At 33.1% G+C, this 24,688-nt stretch overlaps 1 protein-coding gene and 1 long non-coding RNA gene across 2 annotated transcripts; one reads left to right on the forward strand and one right to left on the reverse strand.

Moving 5' to 3' along the window:
* The first annotated feature begins 1,680 nt into the window (after positions 1 to 1,680).
* LOC142617552 (uncharacterized) lies at positions 1,681 to 4,482 on the forward strand. Its single transcript, XR_012840991.1, has 4 exons — positions 1,681 to 1,955; positions 2,145 to 2,237; positions 3,503 to 3,595; positions 4,250 to 4,482. It is a non-coding gene; the product is annotated as an uncharacterized LOC142617552 (long non-coding RNA).
* A 918-nt stretch (positions 4,483 to 5,400) lies between these two features.
* On the reverse strand, positions 5,401 to 7,796 carry LOC142616063 (uncharacterized). The gene is made up of 7 exons (XM_075788952.1): positions 7,692 to 7,796; positions 7,290 to 7,582; positions 6,986 to 7,202; positions 6,707 to 6,787; positions 6,391 to 6,604; positions 5,865 to 5,947; positions 5,401 to 5,703 (listed from the first exon to the last, which is right to left on the reverse strand). Exons 1-7 carry the CDS (start codon positions 7,794 to 7,796, stop codon positions 5,401 to 5,403), a joined length of 1,296 nt encoding a protein of 431 aa, XP_075645067.1.
* Between the last annotated feature and the right edge of the window lie 16,892 nt (positions 7,797 to 24,688).

Genomic DNA, 24,688 nt, shown 5'->3' on the forward strand with positions numbered 1-24,688 from the left:
TACTGCAGGCTTCTTCTTCAATTCCAACATAAACCCCATAAACCCACTACTGCTATAGGCTTCTTCTTCTACTGCATGATTCTTCTTCTACAGTTGCAACTTCTTCTCTCATTTTTTTGTGTGTAATATATTTCTTTCTTCTTGTCCTTTGGGTGAGGAAGAAGACTTGAAGAGGAGACAAGATAGTGAGTGGAGGAAAAGAAAAGATATTTGATGGGAATGGGGGAAGAAACGGGTGGATGAGAAAAAAGTGACGGAAAAAAAAAATAGAGGTAGTGAGTGGAACACGTGGATATGATGTAAGGAAATTTACTAAATAAAAATTACAATTATGTTAAAACACAACAAATTTTCACAACAGTTGAGGTATCAAATATTTCATATGTCAAAATAAAATTAAATAAATTAATAAAACATTAGACTAGGATTGACCACAACTAAAAACAAAGAATATTGTAAAAATATTGTGACAATTTATTATATTTTTAAACTTTTCAAATCAATACTATTTTTCTTTAGAAAAAAAATAGTGTTATTAACAGAATATTTTTATAACAATTTCATAATAAAGTTTACATAGTAAATTATTATTGGTTCTTATCTAGACCTACTAGTGACATAGTGTTTTTTTTCTCCCATTAAAAACTTGTTGTATAAACTTTATTGTGAAATTTTTATGAAAATATTGTGTCCATAACTTGCATTAAGAGAGGTAATTAAAACTTGTGCTGTGTATCCAAGAGTTAAACCCTTTTGGATATACATCACTGTAAGTTTCTTTAAAAAACCTTTTCTCTCTCTCCCTGTGTGTGTTAAAAATATTTAGTATTCTAAAAAAAAAAAAAAAGGTAATTGAACTATCAAAGAATTCTCTTTATATATATCTTATCATTTTTGGTAATTTATAACTCAAACTGCCACTTTTTTAAGTATTAGCCAAACACTCAGCTTTTTCTAAAAAACCTTTTTGATAGTTTTTACCAAACACTCAGCTTTTTAAAAAAGCTTAATTTCATACAGGACTTTTTAAAACCGCCACTTTTTTCAAAAAGCACATTTTGAAAAAGCTGAACCAAACTTACCCTAAGAGCATCTCCAGTAGCTTTTCTAAATTTTTGTATTGTTTGGAGAGTGAAATGTTGCATTTACCTTTTACCTACTTACTTTTTTAAATACACATTCCAACAAACTCTCTATCATTTCTCTATCCTATTTAAATATTATTTTTTCATTCTTTCTTTAATTTTCATTTATTATTTTTTTTAATATTTCTTTATGCATTCCCACTATTATATATTTTTCTAATTCCCAATAACTATATTTCTAGATCCCCCAATGGTAACATTTAAATTTTTTCAACAATCATACTTTCCAATGGTTTTTTCTAATGATCATATTTTTCATGCTTGCATTATTTTTCATTTATCAAATCTATATTAGTCTTGAAATTTATCAATCTATGTAATTTGGGATGAATTTATGCATTAAATTTTTCACAACTTATTTTTTTTTAGATTATTATTATTGTTATTTAATAATTAATTAGTTATCTCTTTCTATTTTTTCTCAAAAAAAAGAAACCTATCTAATATTATATACCATATCCCAAAAATAACCAAGGATTAACTCAATTTTATTTCAACCTACTATTTATTTCAACCTACTCATTTTAAAGACCACACATTTTCACACGCAATTGATTACTTAACTTCAACTTCACTCTATCAAGTTTCTCAAAAAAAAAACACTTCACTCTATCAAAAAAAAAAACTTTAACTTAACAGTTACACATTTATCACATCAGAGAAAATAGAAGAGAGAGAGGAAGAAAGAACGCAGCAGAGAGAGAGAGAGAGAGAGGGAGAAGGCCGGTGGAGATCAAGTGTCGCCGGAAGGACAAAACCGGCGGAGATCGGCGTTCACCAAGCAGCAGACTGATGGGTTTGGAGCCTATGGTGGGTTTGGTCAATTCAATCAAACTCTGTCTCCTAACTGCATCATGTGGTGGGTTTTTCTTTTTTTCTTTTTTATATTTATTTTTAATGTTAAGATTTTTTAAAATTTGTGGTTGAAATTTGGTTTTTATTTAATTATTTTTTTCTTGGGTCTCATACTATTTTTCTCATTGTTCAATCAAAATGCAGAATTTCAGTTTCAGGGTCATCAAAGCTGTTGGCCAATATTCTGTACTCATGGATCTATCTGTTGGGAACTTAATTGCTAGATGGGATGAAATGGTAAGTGCTTTTTTCTGAATCATCATCTTTTTGGGTTGCTTTGAATTAACTTATTTTATAGGTGTTCTTTTGGTGTTGTATGACATATGCTTCATGAAATTCCTAATAAATTTGATGTGAGATCTTTTCAATCAACCTTTTTTCCCCCTTATGTTGTGATAAATCTGAGTAGCTATACTATGGTTGTAAAAAGTTAATTTTTTAAGGGAAATTATTAATTTGGTTATAATAGAAAATTTTCTGATAATATTTATTTAAATCTAAAATTACATGTTCTTTTGGTGTTGCATGATATATGTTCGATGAAATTCCTTTTTAATTTGATATATGATCATAAATCTGAGTAGTTATACTGTGGCTATTTAAAATCAAATTTTTATGGAAATGAATAATTTGGTTATAAATATGGAGATTAACTCAAATACTCAAAAGAGAACCAATTCTAAACAGAATAGAAGAAGAAGACTAAGCCAAAACTACTCTACTCTCCTCGATTCCCCCCTCCTTCCTCGTCCATCCAAACTTAAGAATGAAAATCTCAACCACAAATGAAAAGCTACCTTAACTTAATAAAATAAAATAAAATAAAAGAGAGAGAGAGAGAGAGAGAGAGAGAGAGAGAGAGAGAAAGAAACAATGGTAATTTACGAGCTATTCTAGTTATATTCTTGCAAAAAAATTCGGTTAGGAGATGTAGTTTTGATTGAATTATTGAAATACGGAAGAGAGAGCAATGCCCCCAATAATTGAAATTATCAAATTCTGGTGATACTTGCACAATTTGTCTTCAATATGAACGAACTGATTGACATATTCTTGATGACTTAAATTAGTATTTAATTTCATAATTATAGTCTATATAGCATGATTCTTCCTTTTTCATATGACATAATTAATTTTTTCTGTGATTGTGGACAACATAACTACTTGTATGACTCCATGAACTGACTAATATGTTATTTACTTTGATATACAACAAATTTTGTGTGCGTGTATTGTTTATAGGTTTAATTTTCTTTCTTGCTTTCTCTGCACTTCCTACTTATGTTAAAAAAAAAATTTTCCTTGCTTGCTTTGTCTAATTTTGCTTATTTTTGACTTCTTCAAAGAGCAATATTTACCAAGAAAGTAAAGAAAAAAAGAGAAAGGGAGAATGAGGTTGTGGGTCATAAGTTGCAGTCACATCCATTAGAAAATGAAGTTGATTTATGCTTAAATGTTTTTTTAGAACAAATAGCACTATGTTATGTTTGAATTGTTTGCAGGGACTTCCACTCTATCCAATTTTGGGGATGTTTGGATCTGACAGATTTTATGCTATTCTTCTTCCAAGCTAGATGAGTGATCAATAATAATAGGTAGGCTTTTTATTTCTTTAATTTTAATTTTTTAATATTTTGTTGTGACTTGATGAGATTGTTCTGCCCCTTTGTAAATAATTAGCCATTTGCTCTAACCTCTGAATTTGGAATGATGTCTGGGGCTATATAATGGTTATTGGAGCATCAAAGCCAACTGTAGTGGCTAATGTAGGTTTTCCAGTGTGAAAAAGTAGAATATTGGTGAGTTTTAATTAATTTCAATTTATTTATAATGTATAAATTTTGTGCTTCACATTCTCGAGCTTATGAAGTGTTGGGTAGTGCTTATGAACTATTAGTTTTTTTTTTTTAATGGGAATGAACTAGTAGTTAAGTGTTAGCTAATAGCTAGAAATTTGCTAACTAACTTACACTTGGACTATATTGTTTAGTTTAGTGTTAAAATCAACTTAGCCATAAAACTTTGTGTTAAGGGTTCTCAATATTGTGCTAGGGTGTATTTAGCATATTTCAGTTTCAATTTACTCGCTAAATCTCTCCTCAAATGGTCTTCGGTGTAAATGGCTGGAGGAATTTAGTTTTCTTTTTTGGGTCTCAACTAACAAGATTTGTTCATTTATAATTTTTGTAATTTTTTTTTCTTGCTATCAATAATTACATTTTGTTTTTTTGTTGGTAAAATGTCCATAGGTTTGACTTGCCTGCACAAACCATCACCCTAGAGATTGAGAAAGATTTGCATCTACTGAAGGTGTGGTGAACTCTATTTTTGTCTATGTAATTTGTTTATGTGGCACTACCTTTCAATTATACTCAAATTATTCTCTATGTAACATTTTAATTGCTTCAAATTTGTTTCATTTTTGTAAATTTGTTATTATTTCAATTTTCAAACTTATGTGGTTAGGGAATATGCCATTATGCAACTTGGGTCATGGTCATGCAACAATGGAACTAGGGAAATATTGTTTGGATTTAGATCTTATGCTTCTACTTAAGAGATTGTTTGGATTTAGATAATTCACAATCTAGGAAATTAGAAATGAAGTAGAAGGTAGGGTATTTCCTATTAATGCATTTGATATGTTCAATAATGTATGTGTAGTCATTAGCCTTTGGTTGGATCCATGTTGAGCATTCAAAAATCATTTCCTGTGTATGGAAATGTAAAAAGTTTTTACTTACCAAAAAATAATGTTTGTGTATAATTTGACTCTAAATAGGTAAAATAACAAACTGAAACTGAAAGCTGGTTGATCTTCCACGAACTGGAATTGATATACGATAGTATGGCACTAGTAGTTGTTTTTCTACCAATGACTTTGACTGGAATGCTGATTCATGCCTTTCTGTAACTTTTAAGCAACATTCTTGGTGAGAGGGGTTTACCCTACACCCTAAAAAGATTTTTTTTATTTTATTTTTTTTATAGGTAATCAGAAAACTTTTATAAATGATAGAAAACAGAAATATAGGAAGTTCATGATGATGAACAACAAGAAATAAAAGGAAAAAATAGCACACTAAACCGAGGGTATCTAGGAAACTAAGCTAAGGGAGGACAAAAACTCAGAGAAAGAAGAACAATCTGTAAAAGCCCAATAACGAGACCACTCCAAAAGACTATGATGACATAAAAGCTTTAACTCAACCAACGTTTTCTCTTTGTCCTCAAAGGATCGACGATTTTATTCCAACCACACAATCCACATTAAGCACCTTGGAACTAAGTTCCAAATGTTCGAGTTATGCTTCCCATGCCACTGATGCCAGCAAGATAACAAACCCGCCACCGATCCTGGCATAACCCAAAGAATACCAAAGGCCTGAAGCATAAAAGTCTAGAGGGAATGGGTAACAGGACAATGAAGAAGAAGGTGGTTAACCAACTTCCCATCACAGCAACACATACAACATCTATTAGCCAAAGGGTGACCCTTAAGCATTAGGTTATCCAAAGTGAGGATCCGACCATGAGTAGTATACCACAGAAAGAACGCCACGCGCTTAGGAATCTTTGGTTTCCAAATCCCCTTCCAAGGAAACAAAAAATTCGAAGCATCCCAGATTGCAAGGTAGGAAGACCGAGTGTCAAACTTACCATCCCTTTTAAGCCGCCTGTAAAGGATCTCTCTCCTATTACCCTGAGGAATACGAGTTTGGATAAGTTGAAGTAGAGAATACGATGTAGCCAACTCCCAATCTTCAAAAGCTCTATAAAACGTTAAATTCCACACTCTAACAGTACCCCCTTTTGGAATCCACAAATCTCAGAGATACAAGCATCCTTGACCGTTGATCAAACATAGAGCTCAGGATAGAGATCTTTTAGAGTAGCATCACCAATCCAGTTATCATGCCAAAAGCGGATACGAGTGCCTTCCCCCACTACAAAAGACAGATGCTTAGAAAACTCTCACATCCTTCATTAATGCTTCTCCATAGGCCACACCCATGTGACCTCCTACAAACATTAGTACTCCACCCCCTTTGACTCTCGCCATATTTTGAGGAGATAACATGCCGCCATAGACGGGAAACTTCATGGCCATATCTCCACAGCCATTTCCCTAAAAGAGCTTGATTAAACGACACCACCTTTCTTATCCCCAAGCCACCCATCTCAACGGGTAAACACACCTTATCTCATGCCACCAAAGGATATTTGAAGCACCCCTTAGAAGACCCCCAAAGGAAATTTCTCTGAATACTTTCCAATCTAGCTGTCATAGCTTTAGGAATAGTAAAAAGAGATTAAAAAAAATACGTCGGGAGACTTGAGAGGGTACTCTTTAGTAACATGAGCCTACCACCCTTAGATAAATAGATACGCTTCCACCCAGAAAGCGTCTTCTCCATCTTCTCCAAAATAGGATTCCAAATCGAGACTGTCTTAAAAGTAGTTACCAATGGCATCCCCAAATATTTCATAGGCAAACTACCCACTCTACAATGAAGAACATTAGCCAAAGCATTTAGATTATTCACCTTCCTAACAGGGACAATCTCGCTTTTCCCTACATTGACCTTCAAACCCATAAACGCCTGAAAACAAGACAACACCAACCTTATGGACAGCAGCTGTTCCCTAGAGGCATGACAAAATAAGATAGTGTCATCAGCAAATAACAGATGGGAAATACTCACCCCAGCAGAGTTTACAGCTCCCACATGAAAACCCCGAATAAGATTACACTCCTCTGTCTTCTTCAAGAGTCTACTTAAAACCTTCATTATCAAAAGAAATAACAGCGAAGATAGAGGGTCCCCTTGTCTCAACCCACGAGAGCTTACAAAAACACCTTTAGGGGAACCATTTACTAGGATTGAAAAACAGACAGATGAAACGCATGCCTTAATCTATCCCCTCCATTTCGACCCAAAACCCATCTGGCCCAACAAATAAAACAAGGCCTCCCAATTTACATGGTCATAAGCTTTTTCAATATCTAGCTTGCAAGCCACACCTGGAATTCTACTCTTCAACCTGCTATCTAGGCATTCATTTGCAATAAGCACGGAATCTAGAATCTGCCTTCTGCCAACAAACGAATTTTGAGTCTCAGAAATGAGATAATCCGAAACCACCCTCAACCTATTAGCCAACACCTTGGACAGTAGCTTATACACACTACCCACCAAACTGATGGGGGTGAAAGTCTTTAATGTTAACGGCATTACACTTCTTAGGAATTAAGTGAGGAACGAAGTATTCAAAGACCATTCAAACATAGAGTGGCGATGAAAATTGTCAAAAAAATCCATTACATCATTTTCCACGACACTCCAACATTTTTGAAAGAAAGCCATGGTGAAGCCATTAGGACCAGGGGCTTTGTCACCCTCCATCTCTCTTAATACCTGGATGACTTCCTCCTTCATGAACTCCTTCTCTAAGGATAACCGCTCATCCTCTTCAATACAAGCAAAATCTAACCCATCCATAGAAGGACACCCCACCTCAGTTTCCTTATACAACCCTTGATAAAAGAGGAATATCTGAGAGAGCACATCAAGCTCATCCTAATAAAGAACACCATCCACCTCAATCCTTTTAATTTGAGTAGCATTTCTATGAGAGTTTGCTAATCTATGAAAAAGCCGAGTATTATTATCTCCCTCTTTCACAAACAAGGCCCGAGACTTTTGCCTCCAAGAAGTCTCCTTTGAGTTGAATGCGTTGAATCTGATCCTCATTTGAAAGACCCACTAGCTCCTCTCTCGCATCTAACCCCATCAGCTCAATTAGCTTGTTCTTCTTTCTAAAAGCCAAATCAACAAACTCCTCCCTGTTCTACTTTTTTAAGTCTGCTTTCAAAGCCTTCAATTTTTGAGCCAAGATGAAACTTGGAGAGCCCTCAAAACTATATCCATCCCACCATTGCTTTACTCTATCAACAAAGTTCTCATCTTTCAACCACATGTTCTCAAATTTAAAGGCACTTTAGTGGCGTTGAACAACACCAGCTTCCAACAGAAGAAGGCAGTGGTCTGAAAGAACACGAGGTAGCACCCGTTGGGATACATTCTCAAAGTGCTCCTCCCAATCAAGAGAAACCAAAGCCCTGTCGATTCTTGACATAGAGGGAAGACCAAAATCTCTAAACCAAGTGAAGGAGGTCCCCTCTAAAGGTAAATCAACTAAAGAATTATTCTCTATAAAATCCGAGAATGCGAACATAGCAGGGCTGAAAGACTCACAACCAAGCCTCTCACTTGGGTACCTAATAATATTAAAATCACCTACTAGACACCAAGCCATGGGCCACCTAGTGCACACCTGAGATAACTCCCCCCACAAAGTAGGCCGCTGTCCATTGTCATTAGGGCCATACACACCTGTACAAGCCCAAACAAAGTCATCCACCACTCCTCTTAATAATACACTTACAGAAAACTGTCCAGCAATAACGTCCAACTTCTCAAAAACCCTCTTATCCCAAATCAGCAAGACCCTACCCGAAGACTGCACAGCATCCAACACAGTCCAATCAATGAAAGGACTACCCCATAAACACACACCGTCAATAGACGATACTTTCATTTCTTGAAAACATACAATATCGCACTTCCACTCTTTTAGAAAATTCTTACACATCTCTCTCTTTCGGGGATTGTTAAGCCCCCTTACATTCCAAGAAAGTAGTCGTAGAGTCATTTAAAACTATGAACAACCCCCAAGTTAATCCGATGAACTATTTAAATATCAAAGACTTTGTTATTAATACTAGGTAGTTCTGTTTCTGAAGAACTTTTAAAATCACAATTTTTTATTATTGAGGATGGGTGGTTCCACATTTTTCTTTATTGAATCCAAAACTTTTGAGTTTTCCGTTGAGGAAGGGGGTTCTTTTTTCTCTTTATGGATCTTTAAGAGAGGCCATTCTTCTATGCGCTATCTTTCTGGGGAAGGAGAGTGCAAACCGTTTTTTGTTCCATTTGGAGGAATTATATTCAAAGCAATCACTTGGTAATTATGCAAGAACGATTAAAGAAGGTGATGTTGTTTTCATCCTTCAATTGGGGTCAAATGCACATGGCAAGTTTTTAATGGTTTCTGAACTTCTTCATGGTCGACGAAAGGGGAACATTGTGATACTTGAGGGAAGGTTGGGTTGTGGCTGGCACTACTTTGGCCTAAACTTGAGGAAAATTGTAAAACCAGCTTCTCTTTTTCATCAGGGATCGTCTCAGGCACCAAAGGCTGAGGCAGCGGCGGTGGGTGACAAACCTCATAACCAAGGCGGTGAAAAAAAATAAAGGCAAACCAATCACAAGTATTCCCAATACGGATAGCAAAATAGGAGGACATTCAAGGACATGGAAAGTTTAGATGACCAGCTATTGACCTCTTTCAGTGGTACTCTGTTTGACTGGTCTAGGGCTTGGAGACTCACTTCTAGTGATTCTCTCCTTATGTTCTTTAGCTCTCTCCTATGTACTTAATTCTTTTTTCTTTTATCTTTTTACTTTTTCTTTTCCCTTTGTATTTTTCTCTTTGCCTTATGTTTTTCTGCATAAGGTAGTGTTCTGGAATATATATCTTTATTACCTATTAAAAAAAAAGATTAGCACTCCACTAATTGAACCAAAGTGTTGATTTGTAGGCTCTTAGTGCTAATTGAACGGCACTGGAGCTCCAAGCTAGAGAAATTTGTGTGTTTTGGATATGATTTTCTATTTTTTCTTTTTTTAATTAATTAATTTTCGTGGGAGATAAATATGAGATTATACTACCAATTGCACAACTTTTTAGCACTAAAAATAAGGAAAACGCCTCTCTCAAGTCTCAACTTAGTATTCAAATTAAAAGGGATCTGGATTTTCATTGGCTGTAGGCTAAAAACCTCTAAAGCTTAGGTTACCAACCCCCACCCATGGTCACAAAATGCACTTTTTTTTTCCATATTTTTATAAATTTTCACAGCGTGCGAAGATTAGTGATACTTTCCTCTCTTCAAAGGTCACAAAATGCACTTTTTTTCCCCATATTTTTATAAATTTTCACAACATGAGAAGATTAGTGATACTTTTTTTTATAGGTAATCAGAAAGTTTTTATAAATGATAGAAAGAAAGACATACAAGAAGTTCATGATAATGAACAACAAGAAAAAAGCTACTAGGAAACTAATCTAAGGGAGGACAAAAACTCAGAGAGAGAAGAGCAATTAGTAAAGCCCCAACAACGAGACCACTCTAAGAGACTACGCTGGCATAAAAGATTTAACTCAACCAAAGTCTTCTCTTTTTCCTCAAAGGAACGGCGATTTCGTTCCAACCACACAATCCACATTAAGCACCCTGGAACCAAGTTCCATATATCCGACTTATACTTTCCATGCCACTGATGCCAGCAAGATATCAAATCCGCCACCGATCCTGGCATAACCCAAAGAATCCCAAAGGCCTGAAGCATACAAGACCACAGGAGATGGGTAACAGGACAATGCAGAAGAAAGTGGTTAACCGACTCCCCATCCTTGCAACACAAACAACACCTATTAACCAAAGTCCGACCCTTAAGCATAAGGTTGTCCAAGGTGAGGATCCAACCATGAGCAGCAGACCACAGAAAGAACGCCACGCGCTTAGGGATCTTTGGTTTCCAAACCCCCTTCCAAGGATGCTAAGAATTTGAAGCACCTCGGATCGCGAGGTAGTAAGACCGAGTGTCAAACTTACCATCCCCTTTAAGCTGCCAATAAAGGGTATCTCTCCTACTACCCTATGGAATACGAGATTGGATAAGTCGGAGAAGAGAATACGAAGCAGCCAACTCCCAATCTTCAAAAGCTCTATAAAACGTTAAATTCCACACTCTAACAGTACCCCCTTCTGGAATCCACAAAACCTCAGAGATACAGGCATCCTTGACCGCTGAACACACATAGAGCTCAGGATAGAGAACTTTTAGAGTAGCATCACCAATCCACCTGTCATGCCAAAAACGGATACGAGTGCCTTCCCCCACTACAAAAGATATATGCTTAGAAAAGTTCTCCCATCCTTCATTAATGCTTCTCCAAAGACTGCACCCATGGGACCTCCTGCGAAGATTAGTGATACTTTCCTCTCTTCAAAGACACCAACCCAAGTAGTTAGGGTTTATTACATCCATCAACACCATCATTAGTGTGAAAACTAGTGAAATTATGTTAATTTGAACAAATTATAATTCACGGCTTTTTTTAAGATAATGCTACAATACACAAAATATACTGTATGTTGTTTGGATTAACTTAGGTTTGATTTTCTCTAAATAAATTTTAATTGAATTAGGTTTATCATTTTCTATAAATTATCTAATTGATATGTTGATTAACACTCATGAAATTTTGGCTAAATTACACGTTATACTCAAATTTTGCATTGTTCTCAACTCAGTGCTTTTTTTTCACTTTTTTTTTGTTTTAATTTATTTTATTTGAGTCCTTTAATTTTCATTCATTTTCAATTTAGCTTGCCCTTTCAATCCACCTCATAGAATTCACTTAAACAACATCATTTTATAAAGTGAAAAATCTAAAACTTATGGTGAGATTGGACAAAATTCACAAATGACTAAATTGATACTAGATTACAGTTGAAAGACTAAAATGGGGGGAAATAAAATTTAAATGTCTAATTTTAAAATATATTAAAGTTATGTATTTTGTAGTTTAAACTTGAATAAATATGTATAAAAACAACATTTTATTGATTTTTCTTGATTATTGCAAATGCAAAGGATCATTGCACGTAAATAACTAAATATGTACTTATAAATCAGTCTCTCTCTCTCTCTCTCTCTCTCTCTCTCTCTCTCTCTTCTAATTTATTTGAAGAAAAATAAATGGATGACATAAGCCCTGAGTTTGGGTTGATGATCGAGAAAGTGAAAAGGAAGTGCTTTGGAAGATATTAGCAAAGCTAATTTGAGATTGAGACAAAACAAACTTGCAAATATTTCCTACATACTATTTGTAATTAAATGAGTATATCTAACCATAAATCATTTTTTTTAATATTAATTTAAGAAAAAAGAAAGGGTTGACATCAAATTTATTCGGATAACATGATTGCTACATGTTTAATCGGTTGCCACGCGTTTTGTCAATAACTCTGCAATTTGTATCAAACAATTCTAATATTGTCCAAAATTCCATGACTAGCGATCAAAGAAAAAAATGTGGATAGTGCAGTGTTTGCGGCTTAAAAGGCATTGAGGGTGGGGGTGATGATAAGAGATGATATGGGGAGAGTGATTGCAGCTTTGATTAAGAAGATCCATGCCCCATTGGGTGCTCTGGGGGCTGAGGCAAAAGCATTTGGAGGCTGATTCTTTAATCATCTCTAATCCTTTATGTGATCTGTCTCCACCTTCTTCCTTTGTTGCTCCAATAGTCTATGGTATTTTGTCTTCTATTATGCTTTATGTAGATTTGTATTCTCTCATATTAGACAACGGGTAATATGCTAGCTCATTTATTGGCTAAACATGCCTCAGACATTAATGATTTATCTGTTTTGGATTGAAGAGAGTCATTATTTTGTAGAACAAGCTTTTCTCCATGATGTAATTTCTTTTTCTAGTTCTTAATGACTTAATGTAACACTAACAGGATTAAAGTCTTCTAATGGTATTTTCCTAAAAAAATGACTTCTACTTGTGTCACATGTTTTCAAGGTTGAAGGAATCTAGTATATAAATGACATAAAACTTATTCAAATAACACGCTTGTTACTTGCTAAACGGTTTCTACACATTTTGTCTATAACTATGCAATTTGTATCAAACAATAGGCCAAAATTCCAAAACTACAGCAAACAAAGAAATAAAGATACAAGACTTCAATTTTCAAAGTCTTTGGAAGTTCCAAACAGTGATCAAAGACTTGTTGAAACTCACAACGCTAACATGATTAATGTCTTCTAGTGGGGTTTCCCCAAAAACAAGGACTTCTAATGATGTCACACAGTTTCAAGGTTGAAGAAATCTAGCATATGGATGACATAAAACTTATTCAAATGACATGACTGCTACATGTTAATTGGTTTCTACACATTTCATCTATAATTCTGTAATTTGCATCAAACAATAGTCCAAAATTCCAAGACTATAGTGGACAAAGAAAAAAAAATTCTGAGACTTGAATATTCAAAATCTTTGGAAGTTCCAAACAATGATCAAAAACTTGTTGAAACTTGAAACGCTAACAGGATTAAAGTCTTCTAATGGTGTTTCCCTGAAAAATAGAAGAAAGGACTTCTAATGATGTCACACGATTTCAAGGTTAAAGGAATCTGGCATATGAATGACATAAAACTTATTCAAATAATATGAATGCTACATGTATGTTAATTGGTTTCCACAAAATTTGTCTATAAATCTGCCATTTGCATCAAACAATTCTTCTATAGTTCGAAATTCCAACACTATAGCAAACAAAGAAAAAAATTCAAAGACTTAAATTTTTATAGTCTTTGGATGTTCCAAACAATGATCAAAGACTTGTTGAAACTTGAAAAGTTAACATGATTAAAGTCTTCTAATGATGTTTCCCTCAACCAAAAAAAAGGACTTGTAATAGTGTCACACGTTTTCAAGTTGAAGGAATTTGGCTTATTTAGATAACATGATTACTACGTGTTCATCGGTTTCTACACATTTGTCTATAGCTCTACAATTTACATCAAACAATTCTTATATAGTCCAAAATTCCAAGACCATAGCGAACAAAGAAAAAAATTCCAAGACTTGAATTTTCAAAGTCTTTGGAAGTTCCAAACAATGATCAAAGACTTGTTAAAATACTAATATGATTAAAGTCTTCCAATGGTGTTTCCTAAATAATTAAAAAACAAAAAAAAAAAAAACAAAAGACTCCTAATAGTGTCATACATTTTCAAAGTTGAAGGAATCTGACATATCAATTACTTAAAAAATAAATGATATCATTTTCTCTCATACGAGCTTTAAGAGATAAAGCTACTAATTAAACTTATCTTAGTTGTTCCCCCTAAGCCAACTCCCCCCATTTAGTTGTTATTAAAATATTACATTTGGATGTATACTTATTTAGAAAATGACAAAGTTTAGCTATAAAATTGGTTATAGCCTAAACCTACAACCTTACTTAATAAAATAAATATTATTACATATTATTAAAATCTAATCGTTAAATTACATGTTCTTTAAGCTCTTAATATGCGTTAAATTTTGAGTCAATCGAATATTATTTATAATAGGATGTATAAACTTATATTTTATGCATAATTTTAAACTATAAAAACTTGTAATTTAAACAATTTATTGATGACATAGTTATTGATATTTAATTTTCTAGAAATTTTGCAAACATAGAGGATATAAAAAGATGTAATTTAATGGTGGATTTGTCAAAGTTCATCTCCAATAAAAAGATATTGAGTAAGCTTGTAGCCTTAGGCTAAACTTTGTCATTTAAAAACTAAATTATGAAAGTAAATTATAACAAAAGTTTGAAGAATATAGTTCACTTTAAAAAAGAATAATATCAATCAAACACACCTAAGTTTCTCAATTAAAAAAGAAAAACCTAAAATAATAGAATATATGTGTGTAGAGATAGAGAGATTAAAAAAAAAACACTTTTAGAAAGAGTTCAATATTTATGGAGAACAAATTATATTCAATAAATTTTAAAGAATAATTAATCTCTTATTGATTCCTTTTCATATCTCAGTTATATTTCCCTAGGTTTATTATTGTTTTCTTGTGTTTGTTGGGTCATTGTCAAAAATATTGTAAGCAAAGTTGTTATTGCCCAGTTCAGGACGTACAAGAGTCCTATTTTAGGCTTTTCAGCATTATGCTTTGACCCTAGTGCCACCCTTTTAGTTACTGCTTCGGTCCAGGGGCACAACACAAATCTTTCAAAATAATGTTTGGACAATCTCATAAACTTTGCAATTTGCATCTAATGCTGCTGCATCTTATGTACATCTTTACAGGCTACAATGTGGTTTTTCAAATGCAGTATGTGTCAGGATAATTCCTCCATGGTTCCTTCATGAATACGTCATTGCTATTATTGTCAACAATAACAACTGGATTATGATTATCTCATCAAGGGGACAAGCCATTTGTTTGCTATAAGTCTTTTGAGAGGATCAATAATTTATTTCTGGAAAAATTTCTGCTATGGTATGTTGAACAACATATATATTGCAAGATGAGCTTCATATATCATTAGAAAAAAGCTTTCACGTGCTCAAGTGAATCATTTAAAAGCTTAAGAGAATCATAGTTAGAGTAATCTCCTAATTTCTATATGACTTAGAAATTGGTATTCAAATTCAAATTATAACCTATCAAAACACTAAAATTGTGTAATTGACTCAAAAACAAAAATATTAATATCAGCTAAGGAGGGAAAAAAGAACATAAAGAAAGATAATACCACAAATCATTAAATTAAACAATTAAAATATAATATTACTTTTGTCATCTATATTTTTAATAAATTATGATTTAGAATAGATACCCTCAACCAAACTTGTCTTTTCTCATTATTATGTAAGTGTGCTGAAATGGACAAAAGTGTCCCGAAATTGACCAAAATGGATCGAATCATCAGACTTGTCTCTCTTAGGATACAACAACCCAATAAATGTCATATGGCTAGACACCTCCTCCCTTGCGCACGTACCAAGCTCAATCTCTGCTCCAATACATTTCAGTTCATTAATTATCACACTTTAAAACAATAAACGAGCATCTCTCATTATCAATGTGAGATTAAATATTTCACTAACTCTTTAGCTTTTATATTAACTCATATCTTTATATTTATATCTTCATATTATTCATTTTAATTAGATAATATTAAAATACTACAACAAATAATATGCTTTCAATTTTTAGATATATATAAATATAGGTTTGTGGCATACTTTCCGTTAGAAACTTTGTAATGAGGTAGAAGTCACAGTAGTTGATAGAAATATATTTATGTTTGCTTTCAAACACGAAGCACCATCCCTAAGTATCAATATGAGCAGATCCAAGATGGAATAGATGATGAATTTTAATGTCTAGCAGATCAACAAATTGAAGAGCAGAGATAATAGCTTTTTTTTTTTTTTCTTTTTTTTTTTAAACGCAAAAATTACACTATATATGGAACCTGAGCTCAACCCATAGAAAGTGAAAGTAGAAGAAATTTGACATGGGATTACAAGTCATCACCAAATGCCAATAGGCAAGAGGTTCGTTCATTGGAAAATCTATTAGTTAGAGAAAAAAAAAATCAAAATCAAACATGCGTTGAGTCGGCTGATCATGTGCGCATCAAAAAATTCTTTAGTTTTCAATTCACAATGCTTAACGAGGGAACCCACGTGACCATAATTTTCAAAAGTCCTAGGAAAATCCATTTCTGTAACCAAAGTCAGTGAAAGTTTAACAGAATTTGTTCGGCACTTTTCCAAGTTTTGTTCGGCACTTCCACTGTTCCACATATTAGTGTAGGAGTAGAGATGATAAAGTAAAGAAATATGTATAGCGTCCAATCCAAGTAAAGCGTAAATGAGGGATTAGAATCATTAGATTGAGGGAGAGGGACTTGAGATATGACCATCGCGATAATGCTCCACTGTGATTATCGTGCAAGAGGGTCTTCTATAGTCTTAGTCTATACTTATATTTTCCACATATTATGTGAATATAGTTCCTTTTTCTTATTTTCTGGTTCCTTCGCATTGTGGAACATTTCTAGCATAAATATCATAATAAATTATGGACTTCAATTAACTCAGCTGATAATATATATATATATATATATATATATATATTTTTTTTTTTTTCAAATAAAAAAATTTGGTAAAATTTTTTGTAGCCGAATAAAATTATCATAAAATAAATGTTATACATTAAAATACTAAAAAAAAAAAAGTTCTTGATTATACAAAAATCACTAGTTAAGACAGTCGTCCAATTCAGAGTTTTTGACAGATTTGTAAGAAAAATATAGCTAATCAAAGAGACCATCAAGTTAAGCCCTAGTAGGGGAGTATCCAATACTTAAGTTAGTATTAGTAATATCTTTTGTATATAGATTGTATTTTGTATTTTTTTTGACGTGCTTTAGCTAGTGAGGCGGATTGTCTCTTTTATAGGTAAACTTACAATGATCTAGGATATAATATTCCTAAGGGTGTTTTTTTCATAAGTGCTTCCACTCTACTAAAGTAAACTTACAATGGCTTGAGTACTGGCCTTTTTTATTTGTGCATTTGGCATGTGCCTAGATTACATTGATTTAATTAATAATTTTATGCCAAGAGGATGCCTTTCGCTTATTTGCTGGGTCCTTGACATTGTGCTAAATGTGTAGCATAAATGTCATAATAATAAGTTAATTATTTCCATAAACTGATGATCCTAAATATGCAAAGCCAAAACTTATAATAAAAGATTAATATATATATATATATATATATACATAATATATACTAGAGTGCGTGCTCAGAGACTCTTCTCTTTTTTTTATAAAAAATTTTGATAATTTATATCTATTATAATTTGGGATTACTATATTTGCAAATCACCAAAAAAGAAACCTAGAGGTGTGATGAAAATCTGACGAGTATTTTATAATACTTTATAAAAATCTGATGGTATATAAAAGAATATTATACGGATTTGCAACAATTTGAAAAAAAAAAAAAAGTAATAGATGGACTTTAAATATTCTATAACTAAATAGCAAGCACTAATTTTTTTTATAGATTAAGATAAACATGAAAGTTAGTTTGGTTTTTTTATTTTGCACATAGGAAAGACATCCATTAACTATTTAAAATTTAAAATACTCAACTTCTACACAAATACAAACTTCTATCACCACACACACATTCTCCCATTTGAATTGCGCAATTCAAGCTGTATTCTTAGTCTTAGCTTCTAATCCTTATCGTTTCTTTTCTTTTTTTAATAAAATAAAACTTTTAAATGTGTTTAGAAATCTCTCTAACTCATTACTCCTTAACTAAATTTTAGATAAGTAAAAACTTAAAAATCTTAAGTTTTAACTTATCTAAAATTTCTTTCTCAAAAAAAAAAAAAAAAAAAACTTATCAAAAATTTAAGAGTTTTAACTGTTCATAAACACATCTGCTGGTATTAGTAAAAAAAATCCTTACACCTACACATTTAAGGCTTAACAAAAATTGGTTAGGATAATCAATTATCACTTTAAAATAAAATAAAATAAAAAAGTCACCTGGCATTTATAAAAAATATAAAAAAATTCATGGTTCTTACTCAGTTACTCCTTAACTAAATTTTAAAATTTAAGATAAGTAAAAACTTAAAAATCTTAAGTTTTAACTTATCTAAAATTTCTTTCTAAAAAAAATTATCTACAATTTAAGACTTTTAACTGTTCATAAACACATCTACTATGTACTCTTAGTCTTAACTTCTAATCTTTATCTTTTCTTTTATTTTTTTAATAAAATAAAAATTTTAAACTTATCTAAAAGTTAAGACTTTTAACTGTTCATAAACACATCTGCTGGTATTAGCAAAAAAAAAAAAATCCTTACACCTACACGGCATTTTAAAAAAAACTAATACATGGTTCTTACTCGGTTACTCATTAACAAAATTTTAAAATTTTAGATAAGTAAAAACTTTAAAATCTTAAGTTTTAACCAACTAAAGCTGCTAATTGTGATTGCATTTGTGTGTAGCCTTCTCTGTTTCACATGTGAGCGCGTACTTAAAGGCTCTTCTATTTTTTGAGTAAATTTTAATAATTTTGCAAGCTGCATTCTAAACCAATTGGAGCTGCTAATTGTGATTGCATTTGTGTGTAGCCTTCTCTGTTTCACATGCTCTATGCCCATTTTTAAAGGCGTTTTAGTTTCTATTTTTACTTATCTATTTATCTTTTCTTTTAAGGATTCCCTAATGGTTTCTATAGGTATATAACTTCATATTAAAAGAAAGTCTACTAAAAAAAAAATCAGACATACGTGAATAACGTGAAACTAATAGAAAATATTTAAAGATTCAATAACTTGGGCGCCTAGCATGCTGATGAAGAATTTAAACATAAACTTTGTGTTAATCTTGTGAGAAACTTTGAAACAACATCGTTCTAACTTAAAGGAAGCAAGAGAGAGAGAGAGAGAGAGAGAGAGAGAGAGAGAGAATGAAAGAAATTTCTAGATAGCCATTAACAGATCCCATTTGTCATATTTTTCTCAAAAAATTACATGCAAAATTATTAAATTATAAAAAAGAAAAAGCAAAAAAAAAGAACACAGTTTGACGTCAAAGATGTGAAATAAGTACCAAACATATAGAAATTGTCATGTAGCAAGACAACCAAATACATATTGGTTGTTGGTGAGGATATTGATGAAGCAGGAGGAGCCAGTGGATTGAAATATCATCACGGCTATGGTGTGCCCTTCTTGATCTGGTGGAAGCATGATGTGAAGAGTTGCCTTATCTATAGCCATTATTTTTATAAAAGAAGAAGAAGCTGATGAAGGAGAAGGAAGAGGAGAAGTATAATGTGAAACTAAAAAAAAATTCCGGATAAGTAGTTCTTAAGAAGAAGTTGAAGAGTAGTTTAAATTATTAAATTTGAAAGTAAAGCAATTTGTTAGGAGTAAAACATGGGGAGTGGAATTCAAGCAGTTCGCTATGGGTAAAATGTGGGAGTGGAATTCAAATGTGTTAGGTTTTTTTTTTTTTTTTTAATTAAATGTCTCTTAAATATACGTAGTTCAAATACCTCATAGACTTATTTATTTTTTGTTTAGAGTAGTGCTTAATAAATTTACAGGTAGGGTAAATATGTGGGAAGTTTTTTAAGCTATTGAGAAGAAGTAAGAATTTATATCAATGGACTCGAGGTTGCTTGGAAGACCTGAAAAGAAAGAAGCACAACATCAAAGGTGACCGGGGTGAACTGGCATAGAACCCTCTGATGTTTAAGTTAGTTTTCTCTTTCAAACTCAAGAATTCTAACTTTATAAGTGGTGAAAACTTACCTTAATTTGATACGGCTGGGTCCTTTTATAGTGAGCTTTGGAGTGGTTACTTGTTTAGTAACTTCCTTAATGTGGATGAAAGTTAGAAGGTTCAGACTTAACTTCTACAACTACTATCAGAGCGATGAATGAGGATTTCGCTTCCACTTCAGAATAGTAGAACATGGTCCAAATAATAAGCTTTTGGATGTAGATTTACTTTGAAAATTTCTAAGTGTTAGGCGGTCGTCCAGATGATTCCATGCTGGACGACCTTCTTGCACTTGGACAACCTATCTGGTCTTGGACGACACGATGGATGAACTGGAAATAGTCCAATTTTTTGGTTCACCATCAGTAGTAGTAGTAATAATAATAATAATAATATATTCACTACAGGTATCAATACGAGCTTATATAAATGTAAAGTAGATAGGATTATTATGATACTTGTTTATAAGGAGTTTTTATAAATCTCACCCTGATTTTCTGACTTTTAAAGTCAGTTTTTTTTTTTTTTCAAAAAAAAAAAAGTTTTTATCAATCAATGAATCTGCATCAAATAATTCTGCTATATAGTCCACAGTATATGCTAGTTCCTTCCATCCAATTCATCCTTAAGTTCACTAAAATAATGTCATTTTGGAATATGAAAAAAAATTAAACTAATGGCAAGATTGGACGCTATTGGAATGACTAAATTGAAAATATATTTAAAGTTCAAGACTGAAATGAAAGAAAGAAAAAACTTAAATGATTGATTTGAAAATAAGTTTAAGTTGGAGGATGTAATTTGGAGCTTAAACTTGAATAAATATGTGTTATATAAAAATATTTTTTCTTGAATTTTCTTGATTATTGCATGGGATACTATAGAGTAGATAACTATACATGTAATTATAGACAATTTAAATTTTCAATTCTAAATTTATTTGAGGAAAAAGTAATGGATGACATAAGACTGATCAAGATAACATGATTGCTACAAGTATGAGGGTAATTCTAGCGTACCCCCCCTTTTTTTTGGGGGTATGGTACCCACTAGTAGTCAACCTGCTATATCAGGTTACCAAAATATTACATTTGATGGTACCATCCTCATATTGTGTAGTACTAATATCACTTGTAATTGTACTTTTGTCACATTCGGTAGTTCCCTTATTTTTTCTCACATTTGATAGTACCATCCTCACATTGTGCAGTACCAACATCACATGTGACTGTACTTTTGTCACACTCGATGGTTCCAATTTTTTTTCTCACATTTGATGGTACCATCCTCACATTGCGCAGTATCATCATCACATGTGATTATACTTTTGTCACATTCGATAGTTCCTTTATTTTTTATCACATTTGATGGTACCATCCTCACATTGTGTAGTACCAATATCACATGTGACTGTATTTTTGTCACATTCGATGGTTCATTTTTTTTTTTCTCACATTTGATGGTACTATCTTCACATTGCGTAATACCAACATCACATGTGACTGTTCTTTTGTCACATTCAATGGTTCCCTTATTTTTTTTCTCACATTTTATAGTACCATCCTCACATTGCGCAGTACCAACATTACATGTAACTGTACTTTTGCTACATATGGTGGTTCCCTTATTTTTTTTCTCACATTTTATGGTACCATCCTCACATTATGCAGTACTAACATCACATGTGACTGTACTTTTGTCACATTCGATGGTTCCGTTATTTTTTTCTCACATTTTATGGTATCATCCTTACATTGCGCAGTACCAACATCACACGTGACTGCACTTTTGTCACATTCGGTGGTTCCCTTATTTTTTTCTCACATTTTATGGTATCATCCTCACATTGCACAGTACCAACATTACCTGTGACTATTTTTTTTGTTATATTTGATGGTTCCCTTATTTTTTTTATCACATTTTATAGTACCAGCCTCACATTTCGTAATACCAACATCACATATGACTGTACTAACATCACATTTGACTGTACTAACATCACATGTGACTGTACTTTTATCACGTTCGGTGGTTCCCTTGGGTTTTGTTGGGTTTCATAATATAATGCTTGTTTTACATGTTTGTTCTTCATATTCATGCATTATGCTATGATTTGTCTTGTGTTGTGTTGTGCATACCATGTTCATGATAAAATGTTTCTTAGATGTTTTTGTGTGTATTTTTGGACTCCATTGAGTTCAAAGATTGAGGGGATAATCATGTTTCTTTGTTTTTGAAACATCAATTGATTATGTGTTTCCACACTTTGCCCCTTGCATGTTTTCATGCCCTAGATGCACACTTTTGCATATGATGCACACTTTTGCATATAATGCACACACACACACACACCTTTTAACATGTTGAGTGAATAATGCCAATGTTTCTATCATGATGTGATGTTTACCATCTCCACATGTCAATTTGCTTTTGAATTACTCTTTAAATTTCAATTTTTAGGGTTTTAATTCAAAGTTTATGTTTTGGTACTAACTTGTTGCTAATCAAGTTTGTTGCCATTTGTTTTTCATCTTGTTCTTTGTTATTACACAATCTTTGCTTGAAGATGTCTCCTTTAAAAAGGTCAACTGTTAAAGGAGGTAGTGGCAAGGGAAAAGAATCGGTAATTGATCTTAGTAGCTTCTCCCCTAAGTCGAAGAAGACTCAATCTTCAACTAGAGTTTATGACGACACTTGCTTCAGATCATATGCCACATATCAAGCATATTTGAATCACTTCAAGGGTGCCTCCATGTTGATTGAAAGGGTTGTTGAGTAAGCGTCTCTTCTCGATACAAACGTTCCAAAATGGTTCATCTCTAAAGATTGGAACTACCTTCTATCCAATCTTGAAGATCCTTATGAAGTGCTTGTAAAGGAATTTTATGCAAATGACATCTTCGATGGGGATGAGCTAAGATGTTGGGTAAGAGGAAAGGACTTCACTGTCACACCTTCCTATCTTGCTATCACTCTGAACATCAACTGACCAGTGTTTGTTAAAACATTGGTGTATGATGAGTTGGAATTGGATCTTGAAATGCTTTAGGACGCTCTTGGAGAGAACCTGGAGATATCCTCAAATGGGAAAGCAATCGATGTGTCATCGTTATCTCCTGAATTGAGGTTGCTCACTACTATAATGTTTCATAATCTCTATCCTCTCTCAAGCACCGGGTACATGAATCTTGGACGGGCTTTATTTCTTCATGACTTAATCACTAATGAAGAAATTGATATATGTTCACATATCATCCACATTTTGAGCATGATTGCCGAGAGGACAGCCTTAAGGAACTATCTTCTTTTTTGCTGCCTCATTTTGAAGATATTGAAGCTTAAAGGAGTACACACATTGGAAGATGAGTACCCTAATCCTATGCATAGACTAATCAACATTCACACTCAATGCTATCTTAGGCCACAGCCAAAAGAATGTCAAGCAAGAGAGTAATGCTCCTCATGGTAGTTCAAGCTCTAGCTCACAACCCTATGATGAGAAGTTAGACAACATAATGGCATCCGTGCAAGACATCAGCACTAAGTTGTCTGGCCTCGCATCTGTCATGCACTCTTAACACACCTGATTTGACACAAAGTTCACCTATCTCCAAACTCAATTGGATCAAATCCAAAGGAAGCTAGAAGAAGAAGATGACTAGCTATTCCATGACAAAAATGGGGAGATGGTTCATGATAGGGGGAGAGCAATGATAGGGGGAGAAAGAGCTAGATCAAAGGGGGAGCAATGCAATCCAGTGAAGAGCAAGAAAAGCAACCTACAACAAGCCTTTACATTTTGATACTACTTCTAGTCTATGTTCATATTTCATGGCTTATGTTGTGTACTTGACAATATTTATTTTGTACCTTTGCTTTTGTAGCTATGTAATACTTTTAGATTATGTTTTTCATTCTCTTTAGTACTCTTATGCCCTTGTTGGATCTTGTATCCTTGATGCAATTGCCTTAGTGTTCTTGCATCTGTTGAGTGTTGGACATGCAAATGATACTTTGCATTGAGCTTATTAGCTTGCATGTCCGGATGTTCATTCACCATGTGAATGTTCATTGTGGTCACTATTTATAGTGATTGTTCTTGTTTGTTCAAGCTATGCTTTATTTTCATATTCATTATTGCTTGATTGCACTATACTTGCTCCATATGCATTCCAAGATTTCTGCTTACAATGAACTTTTTGTGATATTGTTTTCAGGAAAACTTGTTTGTATGGTTCAAGAGCTTCTGTGAGGGTTCTTTTTCAACAAAGTGTCTAGGCCCGCGATAGAAGTGAGGACCCTAGGCCTTGCTGTTGTGTTAAGGAACTGAGCTTGGTTCACCGCAGCTAAAAAAACTGTTTTACAAACCAAGTGGTGCACAGAGCGGGGATCCTACAATACATATATATATATATATATATATATATATATATTCTAACAAGTAGGGTTGTATATGTATATATATTGAACAACAAACAAAACAGTAAAGGAACAGTACTTAAAGAAGAAAACAGAAAGTTAAGGATCCATAAATCAATGAGGAATATTTCGTTGCTTTTAATTGAGGAAACACAAAGCGCTCACTAAGACATGTCACAAGGTCCAAATGAACTCAAAAATTACAGA

Source organism: Castanea sativa, chromosome 11 (genome assembly GCF_040712315.1).
Source record: "Castanea sativa cultivar Marrone di Chiusa Pesio chromosome 11, ASM4071231v1".
Classification (NCBI taxonomy): Eukaryota; Viridiplantae; Streptophyta; class Magnoliopsida; order Fagales; family Fagaceae; genus Castanea; species Castanea sativa.

Coding starts and splice junctions, on each gene's coding strand:
- LOC142616063 (XM_075788952.1), bottom strand. CDS start 7,796: ATGGGGTTAGATGCGAGAGAGGAGCTAGTGGGTCTTTCAAATGAGGAT. Junction 6,605..6,706: donor GAGCTGTAAACTCTGCTGGG/GTGAGTATTTCC, acceptor TCTTGTTTTCAG/GCGTTTATGGGTTTGAAGGT. Junction 5,948..6,390: donor GACGCTTTCTGGGTGGAAGC/GTATCTATTTAT, acceptor TGTCTTTTGTAG/TGGGGGAAGGCACTCGTATC.